Source organism: Corvus brachyrhynchos, unplaced genomic scaffold (assembly GCF_000691975.1).
Source record: "Corvus brachyrhynchos isolate BGI_N302 unplaced genomic scaffold, ASM69197v1 scaffold53, whole genome shotgun sequence".
Classification (NCBI taxonomy): domain Eukaryota; kingdom Metazoa; phylum Chordata; class Aves; order Passeriformes; family Corvidae; genus Corvus; species Corvus brachyrhynchos.
The window spans coordinates 2,552,016-2,578,075 of NW_008237681.1; the positions used below are offsets into that span (position 1 = coordinate 2,552,016).

The following is a 26,060-nucleotide window of genomic DNA, read 5'->3' on the forward strand; positions in this document are numbered from 1 at the left end:
GGGGTTGCGGCGGGTGGAGCAGGCCCATCCGCTCCGGGATGGCCGTGGCCCGGCCCGGCCTGGCCCAAGCAGAGCCTGGGCTGGGCCCGCTGGCCCCCACACGGGGCCTGCAGCCACCTGTGCCAGCACTGGAAACGAGAGAGAGCTCTGCCTGGGGTTTGTTTATTCTTAAATGTGGATCACAGAGGCGGTCACAATTTAAGTGGCTAAAAAACATGTCCATATTCAAACTGGCCAGCTGATAGGTTCTGTCTGGTCACAGAGGAAGCTGTAAGCACCCCTTGGCAAGGACATCACTTCCAGGACTATGCTTTGCTAACTCATGACACTTTGTTATGAAACTCATCCTTTCACAACACTTCTTTTTTTTGGGGTGGGTAGGGGAGAGAAGTGGAGAAAGATTGAAATATTTTGATAGAAGTTAGTATTTTGCTTTGGATCTCTTAAGTGTGGATTTGAACACCTGTAGCATTTTGCTACTCCTACAGTTAAGCAAGGAAATTTTGCAACTTTTTGGATGCTGTGTTGCTTTATTACTGGGTGCTCCAGTGTCACACTGAGCTGTGTATTCTGAAAGCTTCAAAGAATGGTATTTTGTAGATGTTAAATGTCAGCAGTTGCTGGTGCACCAGGTACGTGTGTTACTGTGAAGGAAATTAACATCATCTATTACGAACATGCTCTTCCATTGGGAAGAACTTCTTTATCTCAGGAGATGTGTACATTGGGTTTTCAGCTTCAGAATGGCAAAGAGAAAGGAAGACGTGAGAAAAATCTGCAAACAGATCATATCTTGGCCCAAGAACTGTTCAAGCAAGGTGTTCTTTATTTAATGGAGTTGAGGTTAAATGGTTTTCTTTTTTTTCTTTTTAAAGCCCTTTAGCAAGGCTGCTTTTTCCATCAGTGGACGACAACTTGCTTAAATTCCTGTATGATGACAACCAACGCGTAGAGCCTGAATGGTATATTCCCATCATTCCCATGGTCCTAGTAAATGGAGCTGAAGGAATTGGCACCGGATGGGCATGCAAACTTCCAAACTATGATACCAGAGAGATTGTAAACAATGTCAGACGAATGCTGGATGGCCTAGATCCCCACCCAATGGTAAAAATGATAGTACATGTTGGTATTTAATTTGTGTGTACTCACAAAATTAATTCCTATCTTTCTTGAACTTCTTGATTATTGGAACATCTGAGTTGGTTTGTCCCAGTAATTTTATGTAGAAGCTTTACTTGACTGTTGGGATGAGGCTGGGAAGTTCACCTTGAAGCAAAAACATTGCTATCTGTATTTTTTTGCAATTATTTTAGCAGACTTTTTGTTCAGTCTGCTGACTGTTGCAAGTCTTACAGAGTAGTTGTGACATGGCAGTAAAAAGTTGTATCACTCTTTCTTTTTGAAGGTACTACTTAAGTATCTTCAGCCAAAGTTAGCATTTTCTTTCTCTTGTCTGAATTGTTCTCTCTTTTATATATCTGTAGGCAGAGAAGATACTGCTGCTGTTCAAGAAAATCAGCAGCTTCTGAGCTGCATTTAGCTTCTGTTTATTCAAAATTTCAGAAGAAGTCCCAGAAGTGGTGTGAAAAAAATGGGGCAGGAAGAATACCTGTGTGAACCCATAATATCTGTGACCAAGAGATGAAATACAGTTGATGTAACCCTAGTTTTACAACTGATGAATGTTGCTGCTTGGCTGTGTTTACCAAGTCATAGAAGCAGAAACATCTTTTCTTCTCTATTTAGATCACAGTTCACTGAGTGTGCAGTATCAGTTTTCATGACATAGTGGCTTTCCTTTTTCAAATTCTTGGGAACAATGAAGTTTTTTTTTTAAATTAATGCAATCCATTGCCCTTCCTTTAGGACTCCTAGGCCTTCTGTGTAGTCTCACAGTCAATTGAAGCTCACTGTGGTTGAAAGAGGCAGTTCTGCCTCCATCTAGCTCCTTTCTGTATGCTGGTATGTGTTTGTGTTCTCATGGTAAGCTGGATAAGGAAACCAATCCTGTTAAAAAAATTCCTCAGCCTGTTAGTTATGATTTAACCTGGATGGGTTCCACTATCTTTGCCAAACAGCACAAAAAAGAAAAAATGGTTAGGGGAGGTAGCACCACTTCTGTAAAGTTACTGTGAGACTGGGGTGTTAATCTGCTTTCTGTCATGCCTTATTTGTGCTTAGAGTTATCTTTAAAAAAGAGGAGGAAAAAACCAAACAAAAGAATCAAAACCAAACCCCACTACCTCCCTGGGTTCAGCCACATCTTCTTAACAATTCTACTCTGTGGACAGTAGGATAATTGGTCCTGTCACTTGCATGTGTGTATTCTGGTTTTTTTTCTGTAGTATTTTTCCTATGACTTCAGATTTTCACAGGCATGAGAGGTTTGTTGATGGTTTAGTGCAATATACAGTGATAACTGTATGGAGTATGGGAAACAAATATTTTACTGACACTTTATTATAAAGGTTATTACCACTTTGCTGGTTTTTCCAATTTCAGCTCCCAAACTACAAAAACTTCAAAGGAACCATTCAGGAACTTGGTCAAAATCAGTATGTAGTGAGTGGTGAAATTTTTGTGGTGGACAGGAACACAGTAGAAATTACAGAGCTTCCTGTAAGGACATGGACCCAGGTAAGTAAAAGTGAAATATATTTTAATATAAACAAAAACCAATGAAGAATTCCTCATTAAATTATTTAATCCTACATCTGCATGAACTTCTAACACAATTTCTCATTATACATACAAGGAAAGGAACATGGTTTCATTCTCCTGTGTGCTTTTGTAGAGGATGGTTTTCTATTCGTGCCATCAACTGTCCATGCTACAAAGAATACCTGCTTCCCCTGCTGAATTCATCGTTAATCCACTTCACAGTAGCCTTTTCTGTCCTGGTTAGATGCCTTGTCTGTTTGTGCTGCTCCTGGCCTGCATTTTGCAGGTTATACTGGTTCTGTAAACTATAACTGGTATCAGATGTAATGCACAGAGCTTTTGAAGTTTATGTTGTTCAGTTGGTTTGCAGTTTTAAGGCATTTCAAGTGTTTTTGGTTTTTACTGCCCTATTTTTAACAGGTGTACAAAGAACAGGTTCTAGAACCTATGTTGAATGGGACTGAAAAAACTCCAGCGTTAATTTCTGACTATAAGGAATACCACACTGATACAACTGTGAAATTTGTTGTGAAGATGACAGAAGAAAAACTTGCACAGGCAGAAGCTGCTGGATTGCACAAAGTCTTTAAGCTTCAAACAAGTCTTACTTGTAATTCTATGGTAACTTTTTCAAGTTTGGCTATCAGAATCCCTTCTGTTGCTTGTTGTAAACTCAAATGTTTTTGTAGTATACCTTGGTTCTTGGTATTGAACAGTGCTTTGTGTATTTGAAATTGTTTGAATAGTAGAAAGCTGTCATGATGACCAATATTAAGTCATTATGAAAGATTAAATCCATTTTAGTCCTGATGAGTCTTTCAAATAAGACAGGTCTGGGGTGGTTGCCTTCCTGTAATTGAAATTTTCCTGTGCAGCTAACCAAAAGTGGTTAATGTAAAGTAGATCGTACGAGTACGTTTCTGCCATATTATAATTAGATTTGAGTTTTAAACTTGAGACAAGTTACATTTTCAAAATTGAACTCTCTGCAGGACTGTTACTTATCTAATAGGAGTTAAATGATCCAGTGTTTCCACCAGCATAAATCCAATTTTTGGCGGTAAGGTATAGCAAACACTGTTCTTAAGCTGCTGAAGACATAATAGTGCTGTAAATTACTAAGAATATGAATAAATATAGATGTCTATCTATTCTGAGCAGGATTTGAATGTAAGTTAATTTCTGCCAGAAGATTTCCAAACATCCTGTCTTTACAGATAGTGAAAAAACAGTTCTGGTTTTTTTATGGCAGATGCTACTTTCAGATATTATTATAAAACACAAATATCATTAGTGTTGCTATTGTTGTGTACATCAAAAGCTATGTGAAAATAGGTTAAAAATAAATTAAAGATCGTAGAATTAGAAGAGGAAACAGGCCTTGCTCAACTAATTTTGTAGATTGTACTTGAAGAGCAAATCTACCAGATCAGGGTGATGTTATTTCTCACATGTTTAAACAATTTGTAGCAACTACTGTGAGAATCTGTTGTCAGTTTTACATTTCACAAATTACGAAATGTTTTGCAGCTGAATCCTGCATTTTCTGCCTGCCAAAATAAATCATAAGGGCTGCTTTCTGTACCTGTGTAGGAATTAATCTGCCCTAGTGTAAGCACCTTAAAAAGTTATGCGAGCTGGCCATTATCTCCCACCTCCCAAACAGCTATTTTGGATAGATGAATTACCCCCTAGAGGGGTTAATTTCTTTCAGTTGACTATGGAGGGCACCGAGGGTGACTAGTTCACCTATAAATGTCTAAACTGGAGATGTCAGAAGCCAGGCAGGATTGATTCCACCTCTCAAGTAAAAATGATTTCTTGCTTTGTGCTTGAACTTGAAGGATGGTACTTTTCACAGCTGAAAAGTGACAGATTTCACAGCAGAATTGAAAGATTATTAAGGATTATTAAGCTTTTAAACTGTTATATTAAATAGTTGTGAATCATTAGTTGCTACTGAACTTGTGGTTTAATATGTAGATAAAATTAGTCATTCAAGTGAATTCAGCCATATTTCTCTATATAGCTGTCTTTTTGTTTGATTGTGTTACCATAAATCTCATCCTGAATCTACTCGCGAATAAAAATAAAGTCCATCCAGCTCCGTGCTGTGTAGCTCCACAGTGAGGTTTGAGTTCACACTCCTCGAAACACCACTTCTTGTAGGGTACTTTTATATGTGCAATAGAACTGAACACTTACACAAAGGCTAACAAAGTTTGAGTTACGCAGCCTCTCTCAAGCATGTAATGTATCTTCTAGGTGCTGTTTGATCACATGGGGTGTCTGAAGAAGTACGAAACCGTGCAGGACATCTTGAAGGAGTTCTTTGATCTGCGATTACATTATTACAGCTTGCGCAAGGAGTGGCTCGTGGGAATGTTCGGTGCAGAGTCCACCAAGCTGAACAACCAAGCTCGTTTCATCCTGGAGAAGATACAAGGAAAAATTACCATTGGTGAGTAAATAGAAGTTAGAATTGTTAACAGTGGGGGAAGATCTGGAAATTATTTAAGTATAGCAGAAAACACTTGCATACAATGCATTTATTTTCACGACACTGATTTTCATTTTTTTTTTTCTCCCCTCCTCTGTGTTGGTGTGTGTCTTGTAGAGAACAGATCAAAAAGAGATTTGATTCAGATGTTGGTTCAGAGAGGTTATGAATCTGATCCAGTAAAAGCCTGGAAAGAAGCACAGGAAAAGGTAATAATCTAGATATAGTTGATGTTGTTACTGTTGTAAATTATATTGCTTGTTTTCTAGTAGTCGAACTTAATTGATAACACACATAGCGCTTTAAAAACATTATTCATTACTCCTTACTGGCTTCCATTTAAAAAAAACACATTAAACTTAGACAAAAAAATAGTTAATGTAATATCGGTATTGTATATGGATAATTCTTAGAAGAAAACTAGATAATACAAGTCTGAAAAATGAGATTGCAGAGGATTGAATTTCTTAATGTACCCAAATCAAAACTGGCAACTTGATTTCTGTCTGATACAGAAAGTGCTGCATCAGTTACCCTCTCATACAACTAATTACTAAATGTCGTTGTTTCTATGTGACTTAGTGATTGTTTTTCTGTAAAGAAACATAGATATTATAAAGCTATGACTTTTAAATTTATTTTAGTAAATTTGACCATGAGCTTGACTTCTATTTATTTCTGCTTTTTTTAAAACCAAACAGTTTTTATTGTTCCAGAAGAGAGATGCAACAAGTTTAATTTCAAAATTACATCCCCATTACTATGGGAAGATGGGACTACTTTGAAAAGCAGCTTTGAATTTCTGTCAGCCATCCCTTTTCTGTGTCTTTGCCACTGCTTTAGCTATTTTTTTTCATTTCACATTTGTTCTGTATTTTTAATACTGCATTTTAACTCTATGGAATGATTTCTATTTTATAACAAGACTGTTGTTTAGAGAAATTTTGATCTACTTTCAAACCTCAGTTTGTGCATTTGGGGCTTTGGTACCAACTCTTACCCAAAGGACTGTGCTCATTTCTAAAGGAACAGATATCCATGACTATACCAAGGGCAAAGGTCTCAGCCCTGTGAGACAGGTGGGACAGCACCAGTATCTGCAGCCAGCAGCATACAAGACTCTAGCACAGGTTCAGTTTGTTTTCTTAAATCAAATGATTAATAATCCAGCTCTAGAAGGTCACAGGAACATGGCCTTTTGGAAAGGCCCAGAAAATGTTCAGATTATTGAATCTGTGAGGGCACATCTTACTACTCTGTGATGGTGCTTTGGAGCAGTGTTACAGTTCATGCACAGAGCTGAGATCACTAATACTTGGAATGGTGAATGTTCCACCTCAGGCAGCAGAAGAGGAGGACTCTCAGAATGCAAATGATGATGCTTCCTCTGCTTCTGGTGCAACCTCTGGCCCTGACTTCAACTACATCTTGAACATGTCCCTGTGGTCACTCACAAAAGAGAAAGTGGAAGAGCTGATTAAGCAGAGAGATTCCAAGGTTGGTACACCATGGAAGGCTTGTTCTGAAATTACACCATCATTGCTGATGTGCCTGTTGGGACTGTTCAGTCTTCAGTGGCATTTGCTTTAGTTGTAACTTACATTCTCTATACTACTTTCATGTTTTAGGAGAGAGAACTAAATGACCTTAAAAGGAAGTCTCCTTCAGATCTCTGGAAGGAAGATCTAGCGGCGTTTGTTGAAGGGCTTGAAGTATGTTTTACTTGACATGTATTTCTAAAACATGAAATTCACATTAATTTAATTAAATGCACTAACTAATACAAATTACTAAAATTTAAGAAAAGTAATTTAAAAATACTACACTTTGAATCAAAAGCAGATGCATTTCACAATATAATGGTAACTGGAAAATCAGTATTGGGTATCGGTGTTCCTAGTAGTGTTTCTCAGGGATTGTCTCTTGCATCTATCTAGTTTAATGTTTTTTCCAAGTCAGTGATGTTAAAAGAAGAACAACCAGGAGAAAGTTAGTTTTCAGATGACAAAAACCTGGGAGTAGTAACTGGTAATGGTAATAATTACAGTAGTTCTACATGATCTAATTTTTTGTGAGGCACAAAGTATTATCAAATTCAAAACTGTACATCCAGGAATGGAGTGTGTGGACAATAAATACTATATGAGGGACCCTTAGTTTGCATCATCAGTAATTCTGGAATAAAGTCCCATTGGTGAATAACTGCTGGACCTCAGTTTTCCATGTTGTCTGTAAAGGGCTGGTGCAACATTTTGAAGTGACATACTTCAAAACTAAATGTTTAAGTTAAATGCTGAAATAATGGAAATTTACAACAGTGCCAGAGAAATAGCAACTTGATAGAAGAAAGATTGTTTCATTCTAATGGCATCCAAAAGTCTGTGTCTATTTATCCTTAAATGAAAGTGTAGTTTTTAACCCTACAGGGTAATGCATTTACCAAGATTTAAGTGAAAAGTGTGTTCCAATTCAAGTGAGAATTAAGGGGAGACTTAACGTTCCATGCAAAAAGGAGATGAATCTTAAATAATCATCATGTTCCACTTTGTCCTTATTTAAAAATAATGAGTTTCCCCCCTCCTGCTTCCCCTTGTTTGTTAGAAAGTAGAAGCACAGGAGAGAGAAGATGTTCTGGCTGGCATGGTTGGCAAACCTATAAAAGGCAAGGTTGGTAAACCCAAAATGAAGAAACTCCAGCTGGAAGAGACCATGCCATCACCATTTGGCAGAAGAATAGTTCCACAGATTACATCTGCCATGAAAGCTGATGCCAGCAGGAAGTTGCTGAAAAAGAAAAAGGTAAACCAAAATGACTGCTACAGTTAAATTATTTATTGTTTAACTGGTGTATTTTTCTCTCTGGTAGTGTAAATCCAAATTGCCAGATTGTCACTGGTGCTGTATTTGTACTGTTTTGCTGACCTGATGCATAAGAAATTTGTACTGGGTTTCTTTCACATTTGCAAGCCTCTTGTGACTGCTTATAGTTCAGGTGTTTTTATTGAGATAACTTCTTTCCAAGTCTATTCAACAAATGTCAGTAAACCAGTCTACATTCATTATCATCCACAAAACTATTCCAGTTCAGTCTTGAAATGTAAAGGTGTAATTCATTTTATTTTGTAATTTTAGGGTGAAACTGATTCTCTAGCAATAAAAATGGAATTTGAGGAAGAGTTTGGTGGGGTGCCAGCTGAGGGTGGTGGGGATGACTCACTGAATGCATCAGCTGCAGCAGCTAAAACCCCTAAACCTAAGAGAGAGAAGAAGGAGCCTGGTAAGACCCTTGCACAGCCATAGTTAACCTCAGTTGTGTACACTTACTGGGCATGAAATGCATTTTTAACACAGAGTGAGAAGGGAAATGGAGCACAGTAATCACTATTTCATCTGATTTTCTTTCCTAAAATGAAATATTTGGAAGTACTCTGCTGAAGTTTCTTTGTCTAAGCTACTTTCCTGGGGGTGGTGGATCTTACATTTTCTACATTCAAATTTTTTGGAGGGTCTAAATCTTTGAATTAGTGTATAGAAAAATACATTCTTTTTACATAATGAGGCTAATTCTGTGCAAACTGAAATGTCTGGTTTGTGTGCTCTTTGACATTGAAGGACAGGGCACTCACCTTCAGCCCCTCAGTCTGAGTAATGGTATAGATTGTAGAAGTTGATTAAATAAATGTATTTTTCTATTGATATATTCAGTCATTCTGACTTTCAGAAAGTTACGGGTGCTATGGCTTGGCAGAGACCAACATTCACTTTCCCGTTTCCTCTGCTAGTGGGAATTTGTTATTGCTATTTGAGAAATACATAGTAACAGGGAGGCAGCAACAAAATAAGAAAGCTGGAGCAGAAGAGAAGGTTTAAGTATGAGGGGTTTATTTTTTCAAAAAAAAGGGGAAAAATGTGGTTGCTCAAATAATTATTCCGAGATAAGATCTGGTTTTAATTATTCAGGGGATTGTCCAACCTGAATAGATTCACTGAGTACAGTTAGGACTGACTTGTCTACGTGCAGCTCAAATCTCCCACAGCCAGTGTTGAGCCAGAGCAAGTTAGCCCAGCTTGACCTGAGCTTGCCCTGCAATTGACTGACCACATTTTTACCCCCCCGCAATAGGAAATCCTCTGCTTCCCTCGTTTGTTGTGTTTTTCCAATAAGTGTTTCTGATCATGTTCCCTGAATAATGGAAAACTGCACGTTCTTTTTCTGGAAAAATCTAGCAACCTTTAAAGAAGTGCAAGTTTGATGGCAAAGGAGATAAAACTTCAAATTAGACACTTCATGTTTTCCAGTCATAAAACTGATTTCTTTGGCAGCAGCCAGTCAGGTTCTGTGCAAAATAATTTCATGTTAAATCTTTCTTCAGGGGGGAGAAGAAAATTTACAATGTTTAAAGGAGAACTTTTTAAGATTAAAATTTATGCTAAATTTGTAAACAATCAGAAAAGATGAAAATATTTTTTAACCTGACTGTAGTAAATGCTTTTACTTTTGGCAGGTGCCAGGGTAAGAAGGACACCATCATCTACAAAATCCAGTGCAAAAAAGGTGAAGAAACGAAACCCATGGTCAGATGATGAATCCAAGTCTGAAAGTGATTTAGAAGAAAATGAGCCTGTGATTATTCCAAGAGACTCTCTGCTTAGGAGAGCTGCAGGTACCCAAGAGTTTGAGAATTGTGTATTGTGACTGACAGTTTCAACTACAAACTTACATTTTCCTTTGACCATAGCCTTCCTTTAGGACTTTATTTCCTACAGATAGCTTGCATTACATTTTCTTCACTGTGTAAAGAATACTCTTAATGTCAAGATCAGGAATTTAAGGGTTGATATGAAAGATTTTGTAACTTTGATCAGAAATCTTTTCCCCTATTCTAAACACTAGAATAGAAATTACTTATAAAACTAGGGAATTATACAAGAAACAGACAAGATAATATTATTACAAACAAAAAACTTACTCCAGTACAATTATACTGCCAAATAAGGCCTAAAAGGCAAGTAAAAAATTATCAGAAGAATTCTGAACACTCCGTGGAAACCAAGACTGAAAGTTTGGAAAATGTGTAAGTGTTTGATGGTTAAAAAAACCCCACAGAGTTTCTGGAAAATTAGGAAGAATGTTCAAATGGTGGATTCAAGGAAACTTCAATTTTAAGTGATGGATTCTCATTCTTTAAAAGTACTGGTGCACAATGTCTCCATAATGCCCTTAGCTGAAGGTGTCTGAGCAAGCCACAAGAGGTGTTGGATATTTGCTAGCATCTAAATTATTCTTTATTCTTTTCAGCCCTTTATTCTTCCAGGCTGAAACAAATGTATTATCCACCACTCTTTTGTCTTGTGTACTCTGAGGCAGGGATCGTTCAGTGACTTCCACTTTGATTTGTATTTGTATCTGTTTTATGTAACATAAACAGCTATCCTGAAATGTGTACATTTGGTTTTCTCAGCTGAGAGGCCCAAGTACACTTTTGACTTCTCAGAAGAAGAAGATGATGCCGATGATGATGATGATGCCAACAATAACAATGATTTGGATGAGCTCAAAGTAAAAGCCTCTCCAGTTACAAATGACAGAGAGGATGAGTTTGTTCCCTCAGACAGTTTAGAAAAAGATGAGTATGACTTTTCCCCAGTCAAATCAAAGCCATCTCCAGAGTAAGTACTGTAACTCAGCAGGATTTCTTTATTAATAATTTTTTCAATGCAGAAGTGTCTGAACAAAACTGAGAAACATCAGCCTGTTATTACTCTACATGTACCATGAAAAATAAAATGTGGAGGAATTCAAGTGTATGTTATCTCAGCCTTGCAACTGACTATTGCAGGGGTGACTCATGATTAAAAAATAATATAATGATATATAAAAGTAGTTATGATACACTGTCTGTAATATAATCTGTTAAATTACTTTTTTAAAGATTCTCTGTTTTCTGTCTTGTGCCCATCTGGTATAGAGAACCATTAAAAAAAACGTAATTCTGTTAATTTTAAATGCCTGAAGTTCTTGACTGGATGTCAGTTTTAGAGGTTTGACTGCTGCCAGCAGGTACAAAAATGCTGGAAATGTTATAAGAGGATTTGAATCTTACATGGATATTGTGATGTCCACGTACTTCAGCATGTGCTTAATGTAACTGATATAATTCCCTTTTTTTTTGCTTGTAAGTAGAAAAACATCTCAAGCCAAGAAAAATCAAGATTTTGGGAACATCTTCTCTTTTCCATCTTACTCGCAGAAGACGGATGATGGTGAGCTTGTTTTCACAGTTCCATTTAATTTTTACAGCAACTATTAATGGGATATTTTGGGGAGTGGTACACACAAACTTCACACAGTAGTTACAGGAGAAGGATGTCCACATTTATAAAGGGGAAAAGCACAGGAAATTCTGATCTTTAGAGGAACAAAGCTTGGATCATAGGTAAGGAAGTTGCAGTACATCCATAGCTGCAGCATCACAAACACTTACTTGAGATTAATTTTTCCTGTAATTCATATTGATGTAATTACTATATGCCGTGAATGAATCTTATTCTAACCTTGCTCTGTGATTGTAGATACGACAAAATTGGACAGTGATGATGAGGATTCTGCTCCTGTTTTCTCATCATCTTTTGCCCCAAAACAAACAGAGAAAATTCCAAGTAAAACAGTAGCTGCTAAAAAGGGTATGTATAGAATTGGCCTGTAAGCCAATCCTTCTGTTTGAAAGTCATCTTCTTCACCTTTGCATTGTCTCTTCAAGCCTCAAAGTGGGAACTGCTTTCATTTATTTTGCACTCTGTGAAATTCAGCAATCGGGTGTGAACTTTCTCCAGCTCCTTAATAGTATTAATTTGTTTCTTTCTACTGGCTACTTTGTAGTGTCAAAACTTAATACTTTCCACATGCAGACGTGGTGTTCAGCTGTCATTTAGTGTAGCTAGTGGGAGGCTTTTAGCTTCAGAGAGTGGAGTAAAGTGGAGCATGACACCAGGAGGTGTGGAATATCCCTTGGGTCAGTGGGAGGCAGCTGTCCCAATTGTGTCCCCTCACAACTCCTTTTGCACTCCCTTGCTGGTGTGAGAAGCAGAAACTCTATGTCAGCAGTAACAAAGCATTCCTGTATTGTCAACGCTGTCTCCAGCCCAAATACAAAGCACAGTCCCACACTACCTGCTATGAAGAAAACGAACTGTGTCCCAGCCAAAACCAGCACAGAAGGCTATCACTTTTTCCTCTTGAAACAGAGGATGAGAGACTCTCCTCAGACTTCAGAGGTGTAAATTCTCTCAATTATTAGTCAGCTTTTAGAACTGGCATCTTGCAGCATTTTTTTTTTCCTGTGATACTGTGGCCTTTGTTTTTTAAAACTTCTTCTGACCAACTATATTAATTCTTCTGTAAGAAAAGGTACCTCAAGGAAATTGACAAGAAAGCAGGCAGTTACAATAGTTAACTTACTCTTAAAGATGAGAAAAAAACCATCTCGTGTTCTATATTAGGCACCAGTGAACTGCAGCATCTTTTCACCCTTTCCCCCACTGCCTTCCCATTTCTAGTCTATTTCTTGATGCATTGTGTCTAATCTAGTTTGTTAACAGGTCAAATCAGTGAACGCCTGAATACATCTCAAACACTTCCAGTTGTTGGTAGAATTCTGTAGTATAGTAAATAAAGATTGTTTACAGGAATAGCTGATCTCTAATAGAGTAGTCTTTTATATTAAACTTCTGTACTGCAGCAAATGCAAGAGAGAACTCTGTATGCAGTAGCCAGGCACGGATGCAACTGAACATTCAATCTTTCTCCCTCTCTGTTTTTTGAGGGTCATTAGCCTAAACTGAAACCTTAAAATACAGCTGTGATCTGAGTTTCTGATTAACCTGTACACACACAAAATATGTATAAACAGGCTCTCTTTCAAGCAAGAGTTAAATTTTTGCCTTCAGAGTAGCCTTAGGGACAGTCTGCCTCTCAGTGTATGGCAACATGACAGGTTGCTTTCACCAGTTTTCATCTCTTCTTTTCTGCCCAGATCAGACATGACCACAGTTTCATGATCACAGTTGGACAGTCCAGTAGGTTTAGTTCATTGGTCATCTGGTACCCTTTTTGTAGTCTCTTGGATTCTAAGTCCATTGTTGTGGACTTGGCAGCAGCCTCCTCAGACCCCATTTTCTGGTAATGTAATATTCCATCCACCCACCCTCGCACTGGGAGTGTTGATTCTTTGTGGATGAAATGATTGCTTCAGAGCTGTTTGATTTTCTGTGACTTCGGACTCCAATCAATGTGGGATGAAATCTCTTGACCTCTGGTGTTCACTACAGAGGATCAAGAGACAGCTGAACTTTTCCATGACTATTTGAGCCGACTGTGGTTCTAGGGCTTTAGAGTAAAGCCTAAGGGAAATCTGAAAAGCAGCCTTATTTTTGATGAGAAGCAGCTGCTCACCTTGAACAGCCCAGCTGCTGAGATTCCAGCAGTGAGATGTACTCTTTGCATCACCTGCACGGCTGATACCATACCTGGACTTCCTACTGAAAACTTGGGCTTCTTGAGAGCCTGTGTGCATTGATTGTGCTGCAGACTCTGTTTCCTGTCATGGTACCTAGTGGAGAGCTTGGCTGAGCTGATTTGCTGTCAAGAGACCCTTCACACTTGTGCAGCCATTAGGGGTGTAATTTATGGTAGCGGATGAGAATCCCCCTGTATTTAGTGCAGGGGGCAGTGAGTGTTCTGGACACTATTCCTTTAGCCACCAGATAACAACTAAGAGGTTTGCTGTCCCTTGGACTTGGTGTTCTGCAGGCAGGCTCTGTTTCAAGTGGAGAACAAATCCAGTGTCTGTGGCAGTGTGTCGTACCTCTCTTTCTGCAGTGACTCTCCAGTGGTAGCAGTTCAAGGCATCGTAGCCAAAACGCTCCTGGAGACACTTTCTTGTTCTCCAAACACATTGTCCTAGTGATCCCGTAAATGAAATTTGAATTCTCACAAACATCCACATTCCTGGTATGTGGAGTGTTTGTACATGTGTCTGTGTGAGGCATTTGTGGCTGATAGAGGGTAGGTCAGGTGTGTGTCTGATGTTTCTGCAAGACTCACTCATTTATAAGCCTATAGAACACATGATCTGATGATCTTAAGGGTCTTTTCTGACCTAAATGGCTCCATGATTCTCTTCCTTTCCTCTCCTCTCTGCTTTTTCTGAAGTTCCTTTTCACTGAGACTGACAGAAAGCAATGTCACACAGACAGAGGCACTGCCCCCCAAACTCCTGCAGTAATCCTGGGGAAAGCTGTCCCGCAGTCCTACCTACCACCGTGAAGGCAAAAATGTCACAAGTAGCTGGATTTGTAAACACTGTAATGTATCCAGACCCGTTCAAAGTATCCAACCTGGAGGACTTCTGTTGCTGCTTTAGCTACTAGTAACCTGTTTTGTACTCAAAAAGATGAAACAGTATTCAGTCAAGGACACTGGAATTTACTGGGTGCACCAGTCCATCTCAGAGCAGGACACAGGAAACGTCCTTTTTATTCCATGCAGTTCTAGCATAAAAGCTGAAGTATATTTTCCCCAAGTGCAGAAATCACTCATCTTGTTTTTTAATGTCTGAAATTTATGGTGTAATTGGAGTATCTAGTACAATTTAGTATGTCCAACCAGTATGTGAATTTAACATGTTTAGTATCTCTTAACTTCCAACAGCAAAACTAGATGCACCCCCTAAGCCTAAAAGAGCCCCCAAGGCCAAGAAGGTGGAAACTGTAAACTCTGACTCGCTCTCTGGAGCACAGGGCTCACAATGATTGCAAGAGTCACACTGAGTTTTTAGTACATTGAGCACTGGTAGATTACTCAGCCATGAGCCTTTTACAGTGACTTCTTGGCAAACAATGTGTGAACTTTTTATCTGACCTGCACTGTTGGGAATGCACTTCTGCAGCTGCTGCACCCCTCACACACCCTCTTCCATTCTACTGGGTACTACTTATTTTCTTCGATCTCAACTCTTTCCAAGCCAGTAAAATTCTGGTACTAATTGTAGTAAGTAGCAATTTCTGGGTGTTTAAACCCAGTTTTCGGTATCCCAGTTCTCTGAGTCCTCACAACACAGCACAGCAAGCATTGTAATTGGAGGAGTCTGTAAAGGATGTGCCAGTATTGATGTTTGAGGTTAACAGTAAATTTACTAAATAGTAAAGGTGAATTAATGCTGTGTAATCAGTGCAGAAGGTGACCAAGGACTTGTAGTTCTTTAGCAGTGTAGAAGTTACCTCATCTCATGAAGTTTGTCCCTGTCTTGAACTGACAGCTTGAACTGTCAGGGTGAATGGTGACTGTGGAAGAAGTAGAAAATATTTAAAACTTGAGAATATAAAAAATACTGTATTATACTGCTGTTGTGAAGAAGCTTGAGTAGTGAACTGGTTTTGAACTTAACATGTAGACACACTAAAGTAATTTCACTAGGGGGTTTTTCAGTTTGATGAAGTCTGGAGTTTATTAAAAAAAAAAGCCAAAACAAAATTAACTCGTAATCTCTCACCTAGGAAAAGGCAGAGGGGCAAAGAAAAGGAAAGCATCTGGTTCAGAAAATGAAGGCGAATACAACCCTGGGAAGAAAACACCCAAGTCCACACCAAGCAAGGTCAGTGCCATCTATGCTCTCTTCTCCTTGTAAGAAGAACATCATGGATTACTTTACAAGTTCTTATTACAAATTGCTAATATGGTAATGGAGGCTGAGGTGTCATTAGAAATCAGATGCTAGAGAGGTTTCTTCCCATTCTGAATATTAAAATGGAAAATGTACAAAGCATCACAACTGATTTGTCTTTTCTTTTCTAAAGAAATCCAAGAAGGCTGCTTTTGACCAGGATTCTGATGTGGAAATCTTCCAGTCAGGCTTTGCCTCCGAAACTGCCCCAAAGCCACGGACAGGCCGGGCTAGAAAAGAAGTTAAATATTTTGCAGAGTCTGATGAAGATGATGATTTTGATATGTTTAATTAAGTGCCCAAAGAGCACAAAAATGTTTTCCAACAAGTATCTTGTGTTGTCCTTTTGTCCCCTCTGTCGCGAACTTTTGTACATTTGACTTATTTTATGTGATAATGTAATTGATGGTTTTTATTATTGTGTGTAGGCATTTTAACATTTTGTTCTTACACCTACAGTTTTATGCTCTTTTTTACTCATTGAAATGTCATGTATTGTCTGACTGGCTTGTAGAGATGTTCTAGACAGCTGTGCTAAAGCACATTTTAATTGTCATGGTTGCAAACAGCAAACCTGCTTTTTGAAATGAAGTTTAAACATTAAAAAATGGAAAACTACTCTGTGTTTGTGTGTGGAAAATTTGGGCTAGACGGACTACTTCTACACAATTTTTAAAATAAATATATTTTATTCTTTGCCAGGAGACTCCATGGAAAAAGGTAAACAGTATATGAACATAGAAAGCATTGTTAAACAATCTCAATGTACAAACAGAGCCAGTGAAAGTACATCACAGACTTGCTAGAATATATAAAAAAAAAAAAAAATTCCACTAGTGCTTTAAATAACAGCAAACCTGCTTTTTGAAATGAAGTTTAAACATTAAAAAATGGAAAACTACTCTGTGTTTGTGTGTGGAAAATTTGGGCTAGACGGACTACTTCTACACAATTTTTAAAATAAATATATTTTATTCTTTGCCAGGAGACTCCATGGAAAAAGGTAAACAGTATATGAACATAGAAAGCATTGTTAAACAATCTCAATGTACAAACAGAGCCAGTGAAAGTACATCACAGACTTGCTAGAATATATAAAAAAAAAAAAAATTCCACTAGTGCTTTAAATGAAACCTAAGAAACTGACACTTTAAATCTGTTAACCATTCTACCACAGTTTTCACTCTGCTTCATGGTGATTTAACAAGGCCAAGAAGGCAGATTCTCTCCTTGTGTTTCTGGAAGTCCTAGCTGTAATTCCCTAGCACCTGGAGGGCTGGAAAACCCAGCTGATTCCTGGCAGTTGATTCTTAAGGAAATACCCTGGACTCAGTGATTCAAAAGCTGTGAGGCTTGCTGGTTATCATCCCATGAAGTTTCCCTAATGGCTTGTGAACAAGTAAACAAAAACATGGTAACATTGAAAAGTGTTTCTGCCTTGGAAGCTATAGCACTGCTGTCGAAATGGAGCAGGTAATTGTGGAGCTAGGTCACCAGCCAGCTAAGAAACCACTTCTTTAAAATTTAAAGTGACATTAACAGTGGAACAAATGACATCTGAATAACTGAGCTGGCAGTTAATGCTGATACCGATACCTCTTCTGCTGGGGCAGTGACGTTTTGTATACTTTTTACAAGGAAGGAGATGCAAACTGAGGGCAGCAAGGACAAGTTTTCATATTTCAACTAAATCAGATGGTCCTTTCAACTTCCTTCTCTGGATGTGTACAGTAGTCCATGTCCTGTGGTTGGTGTCTTGATTGTTTTAGGTATGAGAGACAAAAGGAAAGCACCAAACATCCAGTATGGAGAGTACAGCCATACATTTGTATGTACAAAGTCATCAGAAATGCAACCAGAATTTGAAGACTGAGATCTGTCTTGTCACCATGCAATATTGAGTGTTCAGAGAAGAAAACAGAAGCTTAACTATTTTTTTTTTTTGCATGAAATGGCTGATTTAAAGTTTCAAAAGTTTGCATTTTCTAGTTTTAAGAGTTTAAACAGCAAGGAGTATATATCGATACATATGAAAATTTCTTGGTCCTTGTTGAGTTTATCTATATATATATACATATATAGATATATATTAAGTCCAGAAACTAAGCAGCAGTAAAAATGTTTTTCTTGCTTTTCATCCCTGTACATAAGGTATTAGGAATGTCTGAAGTAGCTGGAAAATGTCTTATTCCACCATAGGGGATTGACTGACACTGCTGTTATCCACTGAACTAGGTGAGATACTGGGACTGTGTTCTGCAGTATTTCCATGTGAGGTTGGTGTCAGTGGTTCATGTCCTTCAGAGTTCTCCAACATTTCCTGAATAAGAGGTGGCATGGATCCAGGAATTTCCATTTTCAGTGTAATGACACGTTCTGCACCTTTAAAAAGAAAACACAAAATCCTTTCCATGAGCATGATTCATAATATTTCCTTTCTGTTAGCATTACAGTAGTAATTTCAGGCTGTATTTTGTTCATGGATTTGGTGTCTCCTTCTATACTTCTTGCATACAAATGTGTGTGAGTGAACTTCTTCATGCAGTTCAAGAGAAAGGAGTTAGGTGAGTGCTCCTTAACAAATTAATTCAAACCTATGACATAGCAACTGATATTTCAATACAGGTAAATTGGAGGAGCTGCCTTTTTTCAAAGAAGGAACCAAAATGGCATTACATTATACCGAAAAATTAAATCAGACTGTGATCATGTAGATGTCTTTATAAACTGGAATAACATTTAGTCTTTATTCTGTACTGGATCTGCAAAGAATGACAAAAGTTCTGACTATGGTAAATAGGTGAGGTGAATCCTGCAAGAGAACTGCAGTGGTCTAAGTCATAAACGTTTCTTTCCCGTAGAGAAAACTGTGAAATAAGATGCAGAATTTAGCAAACAATTACTTTATAAAAGAACACATTCAGGCAAAAGGGGGAAGCTGCTTTCTCTGTTCTTCAGGCATCTTGTCTTGTGCTAATGAACCACCAAAGTGTGCAGGAGCCCCGAGCACTGCTCAGCTCTGCCTTGGCTTGTCATGTGTAACAGGCATTTGTATGCAGAGGGGGCTCTGCAGGTGAGTGCATGCAGGATTAAACAAAATTACTGCATCAATCATGACCACTCAGACTGGGAGCCAACAACAATTGGTTTAGGGAGGAAAAAAGCCCAACACAAAGTCTCACTGTGTGGTCAGCAGGCAGGGACACAGCACGAGCATGGCACAGACACAGCAGCCAAGACCCTGCCGGACACAGGACAGGCAGTGCTGAGGGACCTGTGCATCAAGTAATTTATAGCCATAAACCTCAGCATTTGTGTTGCTCAGGATTCCTGATCATCTTAAAATTGGAGTCCAATGGAAGAGGAACCTGTGTTTTTTAAACAAAAAGAAGAAACAAAAAAAAATACAGAGAAAATAGTTTGGTTATCAATGAACCATTCCAGAGGAGTGATCCTTTGGAAATACTCTGCTTATCCATGCTGCTGCAGTGGAGATGCTGGAGAGAGCACTGGTCACTCCAGACTGGAAAGGAGCATTTAAGTGTTTATGCCTTACATGAGGAACATCAAAAAAATAATCTACAAAGGCAGTGATTGACTTTCCAAGTGAATGCTGATTTAAAAGTCTCTTAAATAACTGTAGTGGGAAAGCCATTAATGCAGAATGATGCTGAGAGCTGCTTTGAAAACCAGCTGTAGTCAGAGCTGTGCTGATGAACTGAATTTGGCCATGTTAAACATCTGCTTTCCTCTGCTATGTCTGGTGCAGTGAAGTGTTTGTGTGGTCATTCAGTGCAGAGCCAGAGAAATTTTTCAGGTTTTGCAAACTTCCAATTTAATCAGGGGATAAGAGAACTCAGGTGAGAAGAACTCAGAACTGCCTTGCTTCAGTCCCACAAGCACTTCAGGTTTTCGTTACAATACCTCTAATGCCAAAGGAGGCACTCTCAGTGTTTTGGATTCGCGCTTTCTTGGGTGATTGCTTTCAGGGATCAGGTACCATCCAAAGTCATTATCGTCTAATGTACATCTTTTCAAATGAAATTCAAGATATCCCCACCCCTCCAGGACATCACCATCCCTTGGTATGATTTAGTTCTACTATGAAACAGTAACAATATAATTAAATACTTAGAATGAAGTCTTTTCTTGTGAATTGAATTTAAAGAGACAGGAGTTGTGTTTGAGGAGCAGGAGGGCTCTGGTGAAGAATCAGGGAAGTGGAAATGAATTTCCCACAAACACAAACAGCGGAAGGAAAGGGCTCCTCTAAATGCTTTTATAGCTCAATACTGCTCTAAGTTTATTTTGTAGATTCAGTTGGATGGAGCTTGCTTTACTTGAGGGTGAAGTGAGAGCTTTAGATAACCTGGTAAGTGGTTCCTTTTTAGGATACTTCTGCTTCCACCTCTGGTGTTTCCCTTCCAAGTTACTTCTTTTGGTTCTAATCAATCCAATTGAATTGCTCACTTCTTTTTATAAAGATAGCTATAACTTAATCTTTTAACTTGGATTTATATTGTTTAAAGTGGAGCAGTTAAGGTTTAAATTTAAAACAAGTGTATTTAGTTGAGTGAATTAACTACTGGGTTTTTTCTCCCCTGAGTCTTCCCCTAAATCATGTCAAATGAAATCAGTCATCTTCCCAAAAGCATAAATCCAACCTACACAGGTACCTGCACATACAAGCTTGTGTGCTTGCTTATCTAGGGACAGCAAATCTGTTGCTGAGTAAGCAGAGTAAGAAGGTGGAACTGCATCAACACCAGAAGAACAAGAATTGTTGCACTTTAGACTCTCTGTTTTCAGACTGGTACGTTGGGGAACCTGTTCTGATCAAATGAAAGCATTCAGCTACACCTGTGCTTTAAAGACTGTGTATTGCACAGGATCAATCCAGCACATACAAGACCACACAAAATGTTGAAACTGATCCATGTTTAGGCACGATGAGTTTGGAATAGAGGGGCTGAATTTCCAAAATGCTGGACCAAATCAGTTCTAAATCTCCAATACCTCAGACCACAGTTCAGGGGAATTTTGGTTGCACAAGTGTTTTCTGCAGTCTGTAACCAGACTGTTTTTTAAAACCCATTGGTGATACGAATGTTTAGCCCCTTGTAAACATTAACAAAGGTTTTATCTTGTCCTAAAATGTCTAACAAAGACTTCATGCTAATGATTTGCTAAGCCACTTGCACCTACAACATCTTTTTCACTGTCAATTGCATGGAGAATGGAGCACCGTGTATGTTTAAAGGAAAACCAATTTCAAGGCAGGAATTAGGTAAAGAAGCTGGGAAGAGAAAGGTCACAAGGACCTTTCTTAGATGTGTTAGGTGTTGAGGCCAGTTCCTCTGAAATGCAGCACTGCCACTCCTGCTGAGTTACTGGGAGACACTGTACCTTTTGCACTGATGCTACGAAGATCCGTGATTTTCATTAAGATCTTTGGGAACATATGAGGCTTGTTGGGTCTTCTCTTTCGGATATAAATTTTCAGTGCTTCAAGCAAGGGTTCCTGAAGCTTATCCACTTTCATTGGTTCTTCAAGGTCCTGGCGATCTGTAGGAAAGTATCATATCGCTCATATGATTCTAAATATTTATTTTTTAAAATAAACTCCAAACCACAGAAGCTCCTCCGTGTTCTTGATTAGAACTCCATGAATTTCATTCTCCGCAACACAACCCACACTCTACAGTGAGCGTTCCATAGGAAAAGGATAAACCAAGGCCTTCTGAAACTTGGGTTAATTTTTTTCCTTGGTGACTGGAAAGGGTTGAGTGGTCAAGAATTACCAGTTTGCTCTTGTACTTCCCTCTCCCTGCAAACGATATTTTTGAATTAATTTTATATGTGTCACGGATAGGCTACCCAGGTACACATAGAGATTACAGCTGGTTTTTGTTACCAGCTTGGTTTTGTTACTGCTACAGTAAGGTGAGTTACCATCAGGAATCAGCAGATGGCAGTGCTGGCTTGAGTGACAACAAATGCCACCCCTCTACACCAGGACGCACCAGTCACATATCAATGCATATCAATGACATCTTAGGAGCCCATCGATGCTTTTGATGTGTTATGGTTAGAGGAACATAAAATCAGAATGATTTTGTACTAAAGGGCCACTGCCAACAAAGACTGACTCTTGTTTTTCAAACATTCACTAGTAGCACCCAGTTTATGTTTCAACAAAATGGCCCAGGCTAAACAAGGTGTGTTTCTATTGCTAATCCAGATTTTTGCCAAGGAGGAGAGAGACCAAGTAATTAAACCAACAGAAATTTAGAGATTGTTTTGGAAATTATCTGAGACTTCACTTTTTGTATTTTAAACTCGTGATTTTACTTTTGAGTTGCCATCAGTCCCAGCTTGGAAGTATAATACATTTTTTTGCTAAATAAAGTTATCACCAATGGCTTCCATGTGACTGTAACCAATGCAGATGCACAAAATTATATTTATGAGTAAAAGCTGAGTAATTGGGCATCTTGCTGTAAGAAAGCTCATTCATGCAGATACCCATACACTGCTTAGCAAAAACACAGCAGGACCAGGTGATCTCCAGAGGTCCCTTCCAACTCCAACCATTCCGTGAGGTATCTCAGTGCCCTTTGTCAGGTAAGCAATAGGACTGGTTTCCTGACAGAATGATTCCATTAATTTTTTTCAAATTATCAGTAATAAAACCAGTAACTATCACCAGCGGAAAACAAACCTTTAGCAGCAAGTAGTTTATATAATAAATATCATAATGTTACATATATATATATTTTATATGTGTAAGTAAAGGAAAGCAAAACAAGCAGAACATAAATGAAGACATCATCGGATCTGTCCTTTTGAAATGCATCAGAGTTCATGCTTGTACGATACCTCCACAGATTAGGCAGATGGCACTGAGGAGACCTGTTTCTGTATCATCCATTTCCAAAGGCAGGAGCTGGTTGGCAAATGTGAACACGAGATCAGTCAGTGGGCCAAATCCGGCATTGTGCATCTGAGTTCGGTTTAGGGTAAGGCCATCTGAAAAGGTCATGGTGTCCTGTTCCGGTGTGTATCTTGTGCAAATTCTAAGGATCTGGGGGAAAAAAAAGAAAAATGGAATCTGAAGAATTTAATCCGTGAGAGGTTTGTTGCATTTTCTCGGTGTGGCGAATGACTCCGTGGAACTTCAGTACTTGGCCACATCAAAACAATCTGAAAACAAAACTCCAGTCTGTGCAGTTCTAGCAGCATAAAAACTCTCAGGTACAACATAACTATACTCTATTGACTATGTGTATTTCTTGTAAAACAAACCTAAGAACAGAAACTTCCCCCTAGGTATGAAATAATGAAAACTTTGGAGCAACTCACCACTCAGGTCACCAACATTACAGTGATATCCACAAAACCAGGTCTTTAATTAGTCTGCCACCCACACCTAAGTATAAAATGAGATTGATCTGATGAACTGCTGATCTGATCCAACAACATCCTGAAAGCATCTCACCTCCTTGAACAAATGCCTATCTCATTGATTTTGGGGATCAGTTTTGCACGGCAGCACTTCCCTGGGTTGTGTCTTTGGCAAGGACAATGTTGGTCTGCGGTACCTTGTGACAGTGAGTGCGGACAGCTGTGAGCTGCTGAAGAGGCAGAATTTTGGGGTGCCTTCCCCTCTTCTGTGAGAGCAGACAGGCAAACAGTGCTATGGGGACAAAGCCCTCCATCTCCCCAGCAGCTGCAGGTAGGGTCTCCTTGGAGAACTGCTCGCCTGGGAGCTTTCACCCTGCAGAATATCACTTTGCACCTCCAAATGGCAGCACACAGGACTACTGGCAGCCCAGCTTGCGGCCCAGGAGTTGGCCCAGCTTTTCTTTTATAGTGTTTGTTACTTCTGTGTGCTGTAACACCAAACTTCCTCACCAGCATGTTGGCTCCCAGCCTTCCTCTAGGCTCTGGCGCTTCCCCCTGCAGAGCCCCAGCAGTGGCAGACCCTGCCTGCCTGCTGCAAAGCTGCTGACAGTGTCGTTCGTTCCTGCGCGCACCCAGACAGCGTTGGCTTTGGCAAGTTTGCCTGTATGCCGATAGCCACCCAGTGCTGACCCCAGATGAAAGAGCCTTCGAGGGGAGGATGGGGATTCACACCTCTAACTGGACAGGGAGCGATGCAAAACACATGAATAAAACACTGAGGATGCTCTACAATTTGTAAGTAAATGCCTCTGGGGCACGGGCAGCGTCAAGAGCCCTGTCACAGAGGAGGTGGCAGCGCGGCCAGAGAGAGCGAGTGTGTGCGTGAACGCTTCCACCTCTCAGAGCAAACGCAGGATGTGTGCCAGGATAGACTCTTTGTGGCACAGGATCATTTGTACAGCTGCAATTAATGAACACAGCCTTAAGGACCAAATGAAAGAGACGTCCATCATGTTGACATATTTCTGTTATATATATCAATCCTTAATGTTTAAAATAATCAAGAGGTGGGAGAGGGCTTATCCCTAAACTAAACTGAACTAAAACCCTGCTGAAGTCAGGCTGATTAGCTGAGCTAAGACTACAGCTGTGTTTTTTCAGGGCTTGACTGTATTTATTTCCCATAGTACTTGTTTTAAAGATACAACAAAAAAGATTTACATGAATGTAAGAGAGCACTGGGAGAATTTAATTACTCCTATGGCTGCTGAGGCTCTGAGTCAGAGGCCCCAGCACACAGCAGCTGACCAGTCTGGGCTTGGTTCTTCCACTTTCATCTTTGCCTGCCAACACTATTCCAAATAAGCAGGGAGGAGAATGAGGAGAACACGGTCTGTAAGACACCTATAGGGAAGCTTTTATTCTCTTCTTCAGCTCCTTGGTAAGAGACTTAATAGGGTGTATTTCTGCAGATGGATCTTCAACTATTTTCTATCTCAGCAATAATCTTATCTCACATTCTGGGTATACACTGAAACACTGAAACTTTGTGTGGTTGCACAGGCATGTTTCACATTGTTGTCTTATCCCCGAATTAAGAGTAAATTCTTGAAATTATTTAAATCAATGATCAAGAGAGGCACAAATACAAACACACAGCACATGAATTCCTCAGTGACCACAAATTTCCCATAACGTATGTCATCTTAAAAGGCTGCTGGTTACTAGATTTTATGTAGTAGCCAATGTATTGTTCAGGATCATTAGAAAAAATTAACATTATAAAGCACAGCACCCTGTCAGTAAGAGGCAGCATCTTTACCACATTTGGAACTGCCAGTAACCACTGGCTGTGCTCCCCTGAAGTTCACTGTGGGTTCCTCTTTTAAATCATTAAAAGATTGTATAGAAAGGAGGAGAAGCATGGAGAATATCTGGTGTTCAAGAAAACAAAGGTTCAAAAGCTGTATATTTATTGTGACACCCAAGAGCTGCTTGGTTTGCTTCTCTCGTGGCACGCAAGAGGAACTGGAGTGCAGCTCTTCCCACCCAAGGTCTGCACAGGCAGTCGCTGCCTTCCAGTAAGGGTGCATGGCCAGCAACCATAAGGTATCCAACTTTGGGAGCAACAAGGCTCTGTACTTCTTACCTGGTACTGCTTTTCCCTTAGCTCAGCCGGGGAGAAAGGCAGCCTCTTTGATTCCAGTGCTATTTCAATTGGTAAGCCTTAGCAAGGAGAGTTCCTCCCTTCACAGCCTCAGGACTCCATTCCGAACAAATCAGCAGAGCAGGATTGGGAGCTTAATTGGGCAATGCCGTGGTGTTTTCCTCAGGCTGCCTACAGCTTCTCTGGCAGCTGCCCAAGCAGGGCTGGCAGATATGGATCCCCCAGATCCTCCCTCAGAGGGCAGGTCTGGACACCAGATGCTGCACTCCCCAGAGATCCCTGCCCAGAGGGACTGGGGTGCCCTGGAGTGATCATCTCCAACAACCCAGAGGCTGAACACACACCTGCCACCATAGACCAGGCTGCTGGCTCCCTCCCAGCAAAGCTCCCTGTGTTTGCTCCCCAGTGCCACAAGCCGCACTGCGTTTGGGGGTGCGTGCTAGGAGTGCTCAGCAAAGAGACCCCCGGGGCTAATGCAGAGGAAGAACTTCCAGGCTGGATCCTCATCAGGAACAAATCTGGAGTGACTCAGCCTCAAGCCAGCCCCTGTGTGCATACACAGAAAGGGACCTGCAGGGGTCCTGTGAAATTTATAATTAAAACA

General features: G+C 39.6%; 2 protein-coding genes and 1 long non-coding RNA gene across 15 annotated transcripts in view; 2 read left to right on the forward strand and 1 right to left on the reverse strand.

The window, feature by feature from the left end:
- TOP2B (topoisomerase (DNA) II beta) overlaps positions 1-15,683 on the forward strand; it is a 59,153-nt gene extending 43,470 nt beyond the window's left edge. The window contains exons 21-34 of one of the 2 annotated variants that reach the window (XM_017732104.1): positions 876-1,107; positions 2,506-2,640; positions 3,085-3,285; positions 4,930-5,125; positions 5,282-5,373; positions 6,506-6,661; positions 6,793-6,876; positions 7,766-7,963; positions 8,297-8,441; positions 9,670-9,828; positions 10,627-10,834; positions 11,346-11,428; positions 11,738-11,848; positions 14,874-15,683. In XM_017732104.1, coding sequence (XP_017587593.1) covers positions 876-1,107; positions 2,506-2,640; positions 3,085-3,285; positions 4,930-5,125; positions 5,282-5,373; positions 6,506-6,661; positions 6,793-6,876; positions 7,766-7,963; positions 8,297-8,441; positions 9,670-9,828; positions 10,627-10,834; positions 11,346-11,428; positions 11,738-11,848; positions 14,874-14,974 — 2,101 coding nt within the window. In that variant the 3' untranslated portion in view covers positions 14,975-15,683. The remainder of the gene's footprint in view (positions 1-875; positions 1,108-2,505; positions 2,641-3,084; positions 3,286-4,929; positions 5,126-5,281; positions 5,374-6,505; positions 6,662-6,792; positions 6,877-7,765; positions 7,964-8,296; positions 8,442-9,669; positions 9,829-10,626; positions 10,835-11,345; positions 11,429-11,737; positions 11,849-14,873) is intronic. The other variant, XM_017732105.1, reaches the window with a different exon arrangement.
- Positions 15,684-15,712: 29 nt separating this feature from the next.
- On the forward strand, positions 15,713-16,503 carry LOC108446204. The gene is made up of 2 exons (XR_001861328.1): positions 15,713-15,816; positions 16,019-16,503. It is a non-coding gene; the product is annotated as an uncharacterized LOC108446204 (long non-coding RNA).
- A 334-nt stretch (positions 16,504-16,837) lies between these two features.
- RARB (retinoic acid receptor beta) overlaps positions 16,838-26,060 on the reverse strand; it is a 324,550-nt gene continuing 315,327 nt past the window's right edge. For all 12 annotated transcript variants that reach the window (XM_017732112.1, XM_017732111.1, XM_017732113.1 and 9 more), the window contains 3 exons: positions 22,765-22,969; positions 21,292-21,450; positions 16,838-18,267 (listed from right to left, as the gene is read on the reverse strand). In XM_017732112.1, coding sequence (XP_017587601.1) covers positions 18,071-18,267; positions 21,292-21,450; positions 22,765-22,969 — 561 coding nt within the window. In that variant the 3' untranslated portion in view covers positions 16,838-18,070. The remainder of the gene's footprint in view (positions 18,268-21,291; positions 21,451-22,764; positions 22,970-26,060) is intronic.